At 36.1% G+C, this 12,412-nt stretch overlaps 1 protein-coding gene across 1 annotated transcript; it reads left to right on the top strand.

Annotated features, from left to right (window-relative positions):
- The first annotated feature begins 298 nt into the window (after nt 1–298).
- Cd164 (CD164 molecule) lies at nt 299–10,683 on the top strand. The gene is made up of 5 exons (XM_010635286.3): nt 299–406; nt 2,093–2,170; nt 3,879–3,917; nt 7,374–7,424; nt 8,416–10,683. The coding sequence occupies exons 2-5, from the start codon at nt 2,146–2,148 to the stop codon at nt 8,580–8,582; spliced, it is 282 nt and encodes a 93-aa protein (XP_010633588.3). The 5' UTR covers nt 299–406; nt 2,093–2,145; the 3' UTR covers nt 8,583–10,683.
- The last annotated feature ends 1,729 nt before the right edge of the window (nt 10,684–12,412 follow it).

Here is a 12,412-nt window from a genome sequence, read left to right as displayed (position 1 = left end):
TTGTTGTTGTTTTTTGGTTTTGGGGACAGGGTCTCACTGGGTAGTTGAAACTGACCTGGAACTCACTATGTAGCCCAGTCTGGTCTCGAACTCACAGCAATCCTTCTGCCTCATTTTCCCAAGTTCTGGGATTACACAGGCGTGTGCCACCACGCCTGGCCCTGGTAATTAGTTTCTTAGTAAATCAGTTTATAAAGTTTTATCATGTCTCTGAATTATTAATTTTGGTACTGTATATAATGCTTATTGTTCAAAAGAGGTAATTAGAACAAACTCAAATGAGATGTCAATTCATAGATCTCATAAATTTTCTCCTCAGAAACCTGTGAAAGCCACAAAAGCTGTCTTTCCTGTTCTAACTCAAGTATTGTTAATACTACTTGCTATTGGATAGAATGTAAAGAAGGTAAGAAATTTGGGGCTTGCTATAATTTTGAAAGTACAAAATTGTCTTTTTTTTTTTTTAAACACCTAAGAGGGTTTTTGTGAACATTTGAAAATTCTCTAAAACATTTGATATATTACTTTTTGCAAATCTAATACTTTGAAACATCAGTAGTTTAGCACTGTCCTGTAAATCTCGTCTTCCATCCTCCCTTTAAGATTTCTTAGACTTGGTGAGTACGCTCACTAAGTTTTGAAAGGAGAAATTTTAGATTTTTGTATATTTAAGATGTGTTAATATGCTGGAATTAGCTGTGACAGAATGTTGTGTGATTTTCCTTTGAAAACTGGGATGTTTAACTTTCTTTTGTCCTGCAAGATGAATTACAGTAAGTATATAAAGAAACCTTACATAGTTTTTATTGGAAGCTTAGATACAGTGGAGGAATAGGAAAAGAAAAGTTGACTGTTGTGCTTTTAAGTTTTAAAACATATTAAGGGATAAGGAGCTTGATGGAGGTACATTGAAGCACGGATAAGATTATTGTTAGAATCATAAGCTTACACCATCAATTATTTTCTAAATGTAAGATGGTCAGTTTTTTGTTTTTTGTTTTTTGTTTTTTTTTCTGATCAGCGAAAGTCTATTTGGGTGGGTTGGTTGGTTATTTATTTATTTATTTATTTATTTATTTATTTTTGGTACTGGGGATTGAACTCAGGTCCTTGGCGCTTGCAAGGTAGGCCACTGAACTGCTGAGCTAAATCCTCGGCCCTATTTGGGTTTTTTAAATAAAATAAAAATTTTAAAATAAAAAGTTGCATGTTGTTCCCCTATTCCCCAGTGAAAATTAACGGTTCCAGAAACTATACTGCAGAAAGTTCAAAAGTTCTTGAAAACAAAAGTATTAACTTGGGGTTAAATTAACATTTTGTTTTACTTTTTTAGATCATAAAATGGCACTTAAGGGTGCATGCACTCACTTTGTATGGTAGTATATAAGAGTTGTCAAGTTTTGAACGTTCTGCTTTAAGATTCCTTGGGGAATGCTCTTCCCTTACTCTTTTGATGGGGGGGATGGTATAGTGGATTGAACTCCAGGCCTGGGCTAAGCACAAGCTTGTAATCTTCTTGCCCCAGCCTCCCCTTACGTTCCTTCTGGTCTGCCAATTTAGGAAGCTGTTGTAGTTGTTTCGTTTGTTGTGTTTTTTTTGGTACTGGGGATCAAACTTGGGTCCTTGCGCTTGCGGCAGAACCGCTGAGCTAAATTAAATCCCCGGCTGGAGGACGCTGTTTTAGAAGGTATAAAAGACTAGAGCTGGAAAATTTGCAGCTCAGTCTGCTACTGCTGTAGGGCACTTCGTATGTTTACTGAGCCTTAAGCCTTTATTAAAAGATCTTGATCAGTTCTTACTGAGTCCCCTTTCATGTATAGATTTCTGGATGCTTTTGCTGATGGTATAATAGTCATACCATAGTTCTTAAGATCTGAATGTTTCATTTAGTGCATGGATTTTAGAGGGGTAAAATTTGGAGGGTTCTCCTGTAATATTTCCAAGACAATGGGAAAAGGACCAGTATTTGTGGACTTCTGAAGTATTTATGTTGGAGTTCAGTTCTGTTTTAGAAGCCGTTCTTGAGCTTAGTAGCATACTCAACGGTAGTAGTATAAGTGAGTGATTGATGTTTGTCTCTTTTTTTCCATAGCAAGTAAGAGCTACTGTTCCGATAATTCAACAGTAACAGTTAATAATTGTAGCATGGTGAACATTTCCTCGTGTTCTGGTAAGTCTTCATGTGGGAGGCTGGGGAAAGTAGCCACAGAGGAATGAGAAAAGGCATTGCCTCAGAGCTGTGTTTCAGTGTTGTCTTTGAAATATTGCTGTAATTGGAATAACATTCATATCGATTGATGAAAGGACACGTTGAAGCTTTGGTTTAGTGATTTTATACTGTGCAGTGCTGTAAGTGTAGGTACTTCCGTCTCCTGACTTGACAGGAATATGCTGGGGTTTAGACCTGTACTTGTCAGCCGGGTGTGGTGGAGCACTCCTATAATCCCAGCACTCGGAGGCTGAGGCAGGAGGATTGCTGTGAGTTTGAGACCAGCCTGGGCTACACAGTGAGTTCCAGAGCAGTATGAACTACATAATGAGACCCTGTCTCAAAAAAAAAACAACAAAAAAAACCAAAATAAAAAATAAAAATAGACCTGTACCTTGTCTGTTGCAGACCTAGAGAACCTTGTTCTGACAAATTCTAGTTATGATGTTGCTAATTGTCACATTTTAGTCTTCTAGCCTAGTTTGTGTTATAGCTAAACAACTGTGTTTATCTAGTTTTTATACTTAAATTTGAGGAAATTGACTACACTGACTTGCATTTTGTGCTGCAAATCGTTAAAACTTCTAATTGAAACAGCTGATTTTTCTAATGCGATTATAGATGAGAAAGTCAACTCTTTTTTTTTTCTTTTTTTGTATGCGGGTTCGAACTCAGGTCCTTGGGCTTACAAGGCAGGCGCTGGAACCACTGAGCTAAATCCCCAGCCCAGAAAATTAACTCTTAATTTGAAACATAGATGATAATTGAATAGAGTAAAAGATTTTGCAGAGTGTCAGTAACCTTCACAGACTACTTCTGACTAATTTTGGTGAGGGTTTCCCTATCCCAATATGAACTTTTTTGGTGAATACCGGGGATTGAACTTGGGATGTTGTGCTTGCAAGGCAGGCAGTGGGACCACTGAGCTAAATCCCCGGCCCCCAATATGAACTTTGTAAGTGGGGATTTTATTAATGTTAGATTTTATTAATGTTTAATATAGACTATAACCCATATTTGTTTTACACGAACAAATATTTTTAATGAGTATTAGAAAAACTATTCAGACCTTGGTTTAATGCTGCTTTGCTGATATACTAGTTAGAATTTGTTTTGACTATAAAGAACATAATCCCCCAAATTAGTTACTTTTAAGCAGTGGATAAATTTACTTCTTCATTTGAAGAAGTCTAGGCTAGAGTACAGGTAGAGATCTAGAGCAGTAACTCTACAACCATTAGAGATTCAGGACCCTTTAGGTTTTTACTGTATCATTTCTCAAAAATAGCTTTGACTTCCTGTCCAAGGTGGATGCTTGTGTTCGAGCCATCACCTTGATTTTTCCTGCTAGTAGGGAAAAATGGAGGCCCACATTTATCATAAGGATGCTTGGTAGAAGTTTTCCATGGCTACTTAGCTGCAAGTAAGGCTAAGAAATACCTTTACTGGTGGAAGGGAAGTGTTTAAAATTTGGTAAATCCATTTGTAAAGAAGCAGGGAAAGTGGTATTTGGTGAAGCAACCACTATCACTTCTAAAGGTAGTGCTTAACATTGTAAACATTATGAAAGTAGTGTTCATGATTGCGGGTTGTGAAGTAGTGTTACAGGTGCTAGATATTTTAGACCGTTTTGATGTATATTGTTGTTGTTTGTTTTTTTTTTTAATAGTGCCTACTACTGCTCCTCCAGTGCCAACCAATGCAACAGGTAATTCAAAATGATTGACTCTTTTTCCTTCATCTTTCAGGTTTTAATTTTTTTTTTCATTCAGTGCCTAAGAGTGTAATTTTAAAGATTGCTAGAGATTTTAGTCTCAGTAATTACTTCATACTTTACAATACTTAAATACCCTGGTGTTTTGTTTTGTTTTGGGTATTGGGGATTGAACTCAGGACCTTGTGCTTGAGAAGCAGGAGGATTTTGGGGAGATACAGAAGCACAAAGGAAATTAAAAAAAATTTTTTAAGGAAATTTTAATTTCTGTCATCCAAGGGTTCAAAATGTTTCCAGTGATTTCTTCTGGTCTTTGTCTAGTAGCCCCCTCCCCATATATACATATATATTTCTAGATCTAAATATACACTTTTTCTTTTTTTTTTTTGGTATTAGGGATCAAATTCAGGACCTTGCTCTTGTGAGGCAGGTGTGGTGCCACTGAACTAAATCCCCAACCTTAAATATACTTTTTATGAAACTAAATGATATGCTTATTTACCTTTAGATTATTTTCTTTCTTACTGTAAGATTGTGGTGCACACCTTTACCCATTATTTTCTTGTTTGGACAATTAGGTAATATTTGTTACTGCTGATAGGGTCATTCAAACAATTTGTACATCAGAGGACATGACTGAAGGCTCAGTAGTGACTGCGGTATCAACAAAACAATGCTGAAGTCCTTTAAACCTATTTGCACATACCTAGCTAGCCCTTCCTATCTGTGTGCTAGAATTATTTTTCCCCTTAACATTTCAAGATTTCTAAGTGAGCAACAACAACAAAAAACTAGAAAATGAGCCAGACGTGGTGGTACACGCCTGTAATCGCAGCACTCGGAGGCTGAGGCAGGAGGATCGCTGTGAGTTCGAGACCAGCCTGAGCTACATAGTGAGTTCCAGGTCATTCTCAACTATGTAGTGAGACCCTGTCTCAAAAAACAAAACAAAACAAAAAACAAACAAACCTGTTTTAAGATCAAAGACTTGATGTTTAATGTAAAAAGTTCTATAGATTTTTTTATTATACTGATTATACACTTAAATACAATCACAAAAACCTTAAAGGGAATGAGCATTAAAATGATAATACCCTCAAATGTAGAAATTACATGTTTCCATCCTTAGATAAGATATTTATACCTTAGAGGAATGAGAACTGTTCAGTGAAAAGCAAGATGAAAAAATTATGTACAGCATTACTCAAAGCAAAATGGGAAGAGTTACAAACATGTATGAATATATCCATCAGTATTCTCTTGGGTAGTATCAATCCTAAAAAGGAGTCTGACCAGATCTTTCAGAAATAGCATTATGCTCTCTGTTTACTCTAAAAATGAGAATGACTTAGTCTCCTGGGGTCCTGATAACCTTAGAATAAGGGCAGTTTGCCTGAGGGGGGATCCTAGTCTTTGTGGCTCTACTTTTTAATGACAGTCTATGTCTTAAAGCCAGCTTTTGGTATAGAATTACTGTTACAGCACAGAACTTCTTTATTAGTGGAATTTGGAAGATGCTTGAAATTTTAATGTTGATTGTTTTAAGGTCACTGACGGGATTTAGTCTCAATGTCTTCTTAATCAAGGATCATGGTGCAGTGGCCTATAATTCCAGCTACTCAGGTTGAAGCAGGAATATCACATGTTCAGGCTCCTGTCTCAGAAACTTGGAAGTGGCTTGGGCATGTACTCACAGAGAAGGCCCGGAGTTCAATCCCTGGTACTGCCTTACCTATCTGTGCCAGACAGTAGAATGCTGGTACCAAAAAAAGTTTCTGTGTTTATGAACTTTTTCCTCTATTGAATATAAGGATAAGAAAATCTCAGAAATGCCTTATATTTCAGTTAAGTACTTTAAACAGAAGTATTTCTTGCCAAATTCTCTTAAGCCATCAAATCCTGTTTTCTGAAACAGTGTAACACCTTACATTTTTTTGTGAGAATATAAGCTTTGTGTACTTTATCTTCTTCTTTCCCCTCACCATCCCTAGCATCCCACCCTAGTATGCACATCTTTGTAGTAAAGCCCCTGTAAAGCCTGATCTACTTGTTTTCTAGAACATGATTGGAAACTCCGAGCCAGCATCTCCTGTAGCCCTTTGCTTAGAGGGAGGGCCTATAAGTGTTTCAAAAAACTGAACCCAACTTTAAGGTTTTTTTTGTTGTTGTTGTTGCTGGAGATTGGAATTGGGTCCCTGCACTTGCAAAGCAAGGCGCTGGAACCACTGAGCTAAATCCCCTGCCCTAAGGACAGTTTCTTAATGAAACCTTTCTCAAATGCTTCAGCAAACTTTGCAGTCATTTAGGCCTGGGATTTAGCTCAGTGGTGCCTTGCAAGTTCCATCCCCAGTACCAAAAAAGAAAAAAGGTCTTGAAACCATTTAGTAGGTCTTGGTTATTTGACTCTATGAAATACAAAAGTATCTAAATCCTTCAAGTAATGGCATGAGAAAACCTCACACTTGATGTAATAGACATTAATAGTTTCTGAAGTTCCTTTTAGTAGAGTGCTTCAGTTACTAAAATTAATTTACATTTAAACTAATTCTTCACACTTTAAGAGATGTCATCCATTTTTTGGCCTCAACTGGTACACTGTTGCTACCCTTAGGCTCTTGCCATTTACATTGAGGTAACTATCCCTGTGACAACCTACTCTTTTTTTTTGGGGGGGGGGTTTTGAGACAGGGTCTCACTATGTAATTGAGAATGACCTGGAACTCACTATGTATCACAGGCTGGTCTCAAACTCACTGGTCAGCTGGTCAGCAGTCCTGCCTCAGCCCTCCCAAGTGGTGGGATTACAGGCATGTGCTACCACGCCCGGCAACCTACTCATTCTTAATATGCTAGTCCCACTTATTTGCATAAAATTTGTTTTTGGCTGCTTTTCCAGTACACAAAGACTGAAATATTTACTGCCTCTACAAGGAAAGTTTATAACCCTTGTAGTGAAGAACACAGGCAAATCTAATACCCATATAAATACTATGTCATAATTGTTTCTTGTATGACTTAACTGGTTTTTGTCTTAGAAGCGAACTTATTTGTAAAAGAACTTGCCATTTTTGCCCTTCTCTGCTCTTTTGCAAACTTTATCTGAAAGTATATGTAGTTTTTTTTATAGTCATTTTAGGTTTTTTTGTGTTTTTTTTTTTTTTTTAAATGGTTTTGTTTCGTTTGCTGTATCAGGGATCAAACTCAGGGCCTTACACTTGCGAGGCAGGTTTGGTGCCACTGACATGAATCCCCGGCCCTTGTGTATAATTTTATAGTTGCTGAACATTTAAAAATAAACATAAAAGCTAGTATTTTTGGATGTGTAGATACTATTCTCTGAAATACTGAAAAAATGTTGAAGTTGGTAGCATTATTTTTAAAAGGCATTATTAGAGAACCGGGAAGTTAGAAACTCAAGGCTCTTAAATACATTTTGTTTTTTAATTCCAGCTAAAACCACAACTTCACCTTCCTCTTCTTCCACCACAGTTACCACAACAGGTAATTGAGGCTTTTTAAAATTAATCGCATGTAATGTGTGTACTTTGTTGCCTTTTACTGCTTCTTCATCAGGTTCCAGTTTTATTCATGAATGTATGTGGACTGAAACTGAGTTTTGAGTTGATACTTAGGGGATGGAGGTGGTAAGCTATTTAAGCAATAATAGTAGCTAGAGATTGCACTAGCACATGCCAAGCAAGCAATAAACAGCCAACCACTGAGCTATAGCCCCAGTTGTAATTTATCTTAAAGCCGGTTATTGTTTGATATTCTACTGAGGAGAAATTTAATACTTCTATTAAATGCTTTTTATGAAATTGATGCTTTTTAAGTCTTTTTGCCTTGAAACATTGTACTCCTTGAAATTGTAATTTTCATGTTATTTTCCCTTATGATGGTAATACCTTTTCATATGCAAAGTTAACTGACAGTGCTGCTTAAGATGAGTTATTTCTCTGGTTGAAGTTATAAATTATAAGCATTTCAGGTTGCAGTTAGTACTTATGTGAATGAGTTCATTCCAGGAGAATGCTCCTGAGTCCAATTCATTCATATTTGACAGTGAGTCTTACACTGTACACCTGTGAAATTTTGCAAATTTAATGTTTTGTAACTTGAACAAATGTGACTATATGTCTAGTATAATTTAAATGTCTTTAGTTTTGAATACATTAATGCAGCTTTACAAAATTTATTGCATATTTTGAAAGTGCTTGATAAATTTACTGGGCACAGTTGTTATACCAGAAAATTATTTTTCTATAATCTTCATATTTGACACATTATAGCCTCATTGACCATTTGGTGGCCCTGGATAAGATGAAGAATGATAAATGGTTATCTTCCTTCATTATCCATAGGATGAATTCTAGCTATAAAGACTTAAAAGTACTTTATAGATATACACATGGCAAAATAGAATCAAGTGGGTCTTGAAATTGCAATAGAGGATCATGAGACTTTTTAAGGATTGTTACTTTTGTCATACCAGGTGCAGCAAATACCACTTCGACTCCAACCTTAGAACCTGCACGGAAGTCTACCTTTGATGCAGCCAGTTTTATTGGAGGAATTGTCCTTGTCTTGGGTGTACAAGCTGTAATTTTCTTTCTTTATAAATTCTGCAAATCTAAAGAACGAAATTACCATACTCTGTAAATGGACCTATTAAATTAAGGACTAGCAATTCATTTGTGTAATTCACTGAAACCAAAATACTCTTTAAAGATGTCCCACGTGGAAGACGCTATTCCAGGATCTTTAAATTTGCAAAGGATGCATAGGATATTTTGGAGCATCATCCCAGAAGAAAAATCAGTTAAACCATTTTGCTAAAAGGAATATTTAAATATTCTGCATGAATCCTTGGGGCTGTCTTTTATTTTAAATGGCTGCTGCTGTGGGATTATGTTTCTTTTCTTGACATGCCAAATATAACTTTCTCTAAGTAATGGAAAATGTCATCCTGTGCAGACAACCTCTTGACTCTTAGCAGATTAAATTTAGTCACCTTAAAGTCTGAAAGCTGCATTATTTTCATCCTAACACAAGATGTTACTCAGTGGCCAGAAATGAAAAGTGTGCCACGCAAGCATCAGTTGGGCGTGGCTAGCATTTCAAAAGTGGAATTAATCTATTTAGTAGTACTAAAATGTGTCCTTATAAAATTTTGTGTTCAGTTATTTTTTTCTACATTAGAAATAAGTTGCTACATAGGGAATTACATTCCAGACTTAATGGAAAGGATACAAATCATTAATGTTAACAGGTTCTTGTTCATACTTGAAAAGTACCTTGTATCTTTGAGAATATAAAGAGCAGTGCCTTAGACAGACTGAAAGGTAGGCTGTAACTTAAAATGTTTATGATTCTTTTACGTTGAGGAAGGTAAAGGTTCTGAAGATATAATGTTGAAGTAAGCAATGGTAAACCTGCTTCTAGATATCATACTGTTAATGTTTAATTAAAAACAATTTTGTTTCATAGCTGAGAAAGTTAAGCTGAAGAATATTATACAAAGTTGAAGGCCTTCATATTTTGAACCTTCTGTCATTTTCCTTAGGGCTATTGAAAAGAGATTAAACTGATTATTAGGTAACTTTTATTTGTACTCAAAAAAGATGTCCTGATGCTATTGTACTTTGAAAAGATTTCTCCCAGGCTTTCCTGGAAAGTAACTTTTTTGAGGCTATAAGGAAATAGGTTTTAGAATCATTTATTAACTCTTTAAAAGGAGAGTCATCAGTTTTCCAAGCAAATGTGACCAGTATAAATTTCACAGAACCTATGGGTTGTAAGCCAAGTATGGTAGGGGCATGCTTGGCACTTGGGAGCCGAGGCAAGGAGGATCTCCTTGTGTTTGGGGCCAGCCTGAACTACAGAGGCGAGGCCCTTTCTCAAAAAGAGAAAAAAAAAATTTATGGATTTTTGATTTTTGATCCAGTTAGATTTTTAATGATTGCCCTGGATAGACTGCTTTTTGTCCTTTTTTGTTTTCTCCTTGATTTCAATTCCTATAGGATAATAAGCATGGATACTTTTGTTGCTGTCATTTCTCATCAAGCACTAATTTTCTTAGTTTTAGGAGGACTACTTCTCTCTTACCTTTGGTACATTGGATTAGTTCAGAGGCCTTAATTAGTTTAAAATAGGCTTTTGCTTTTCTAGGTCTTTTTTTTTCCCCTCCTTTCTCCCTGGCTTATAGTAGCTGAGTTTAGCACTTGGTTTTCAGCATTTTATAGTAGAAAATGATTGCTTTGGTTCATTTCATAAACAAATTCCTTAGGTGATTATATTAAAGGTTCTCAAAATGAAGAGTTATTGTTTTCCTTGTCATTGCTGGTACAGTTAAACAGCTAAAGTTTGTTTTACTTGCACATTTGTACATACACCTAATGTTTTCAAGTGCCTTAATTGTTTAAATCTCTGGCTTCAAAGATTTTTGGAAAAGGCTAGTCTTACCTCACAGTTTTGTGTTTCCATTAAATGTAATATTTTAGGTACTTCACAAAATTTATTATGGTGCCATGGCTGTTAGTATTTGGTGAGTGCTGTAAAATTCATTTGAAATACACAGAATTCCCATCCTCACAAGGTGGCAAAGATGAGCAGTTGTCACCTGGATAGGAATTGTTTGCCACACATTAATGTCAACACATGTTGGAAATTTTGTGGAAGTAATTGGAGCTTCTATGATTTTGAGCACTGCTCTGACAACAAAACCATACGAAGTTAGATTTTGCAAGGTGATCTCTTGCAACAGAATACACAGCCTCTTCTTTTTATCCCTTAGCAATGTAGTATCTTGAGCCATTAATAATTTTTGGGTTTTACTTAATCCAGAAGGTACATTAGAAACCTTTTCAGATTTTTCATCTGATTTGTTCATGCTGATGTGCTGTCAGATACTTTATTTTTCTTTATAGATACTTAATGCACAGGCAGACACTGCTGTATTTAGAAGTTTCTATTTCAGTTCATTAAAAACTTTAAAACCAATCTGTATCATGTACCAAACTGATTTAAAATAAATCTACATGTTTATTGAATTAGCCTGTTCTTTATTGACTGGTGTGTTGTAGTGTTTTAATTACAAATTTTAACCTTACTGGGTTTGTTTCACGAGTCTTGTTTGGAGGTGGAGTGTCTACTGTTGTTGCAGCTCCTCTAAGCCAGTATATAGTAATTAAGGAATGAATTAATCAGTGGGGAACAGAGCCCAAGAATGACAGTTGGAGGGAGGATAAGAGTGACATGCAAGTTGATGCCGCAAATTAATAGAAATCAAGCTCAAGTGTACCAAGACTTTATAAGAATACCGGTTATTTATGATCCTGAAATCTTGTGGCTTCCTGCCCTTTTAGTTCAAAGTACATGTGAAATAAAACCAGGCAAAAAACAAAACAAAAAAAAACCTGGGCTTCTGTTTCAAGCACTTGGTGTACCCATCTCTACTGCCAAGCCACATGCTGCCATATGAAATCTGGTTCTCTCGAGCCATGTTGTGGACAAAACTACATTGTATATTTACTCCCCTGTAATGGTGAATTTAATGATTTACCTTAGAAGTTAGCTACTTTTGGTTTCTTATTAGCCTTATCTATTGTTGTTTGCTAAATATTACATAAAATTACCAAGTGGGCCTAAAGCATTGTAGAGATGGTTACTATGATAAGCATAAGGTGCAAAATTGGTTTTCTAGATGAGATATCCTGTATATTTAACTGTATTATTACCCTTTTTGGTTCTGGGGATCAAACTCTGGTCCTTGCGCTTATAAGACAGACGCCAGAACCAGCTAACTGAATCCCTGGCCCTTATCCTTTAACCATTACCTGTGCATTACTTAACATGCTTACTGCTGCTTTTCTGGAGGACTTCTGTTCTCACTTTAACATTTTAGTTAGACAGGTTTGCTGTTTTGTTTAAATTGAAAAAAACATTGCTTCTTAGAGACATAGGTATACTCTTTGGTATAGAGAGATTTTCATTGTAAAATTCTAGATTGAGTTCTACTTTCAATGTCTGAAGGATGTTGATCCATTGTCTTCTTGCTCCTATTGTGTCCTGTGGCATATCTTCTGTGGTCTTTGTTCGGTAGTAGACATAACTAGTTGTCTGCTTTTTCTATTGATCACTGCTGTTAAATTGATTATGGTGTACTATGGTATTTTCCTCATTTTTTGTGCTTGGGTCTGTCCTTTTCATTTGGAAAATTACGGGTGTTGGTGGGTGCTGGATATTTTTGTATTGCTGTAAATACTCTTGAACCTTGTTCTGAGACATACTTGAAAACGCTGATCCCTTTTGGGACTCTGAAGGTAAGGATTGCATTTGTTCTAGGGTTGAAGTAAGACCCTCCTGGATGCAGTGCCCCTTAGATTGTGAACTATCTTGAGTGGACTTGTAAAACAGACTAATCCTAGTTTTGTATGAGCTCCGCTTCCTGTAAACCTTTTCCTGGGATAGTTTCCTCATGCATGACACTT

The sequence above is a fragment of the Fukomys damarensis genome, unplaced genomic scaffold (genome assembly GCF_012274545.1).
Source record: "Fukomys damarensis isolate Sample0158 unplaced genomic scaffold, DMR_v1.0_HiC HiC_scaffold_14, whole genome shotgun sequence".
Classification (NCBI taxonomy): domain Eukaryota; kingdom Metazoa; phylum Chordata; class Mammalia; order Rodentia; family Bathyergidae; genus Fukomys; species Fukomys damarensis.
This window is presented reverse-complemented; position numbering and strand designations above follow the sequence as displayed.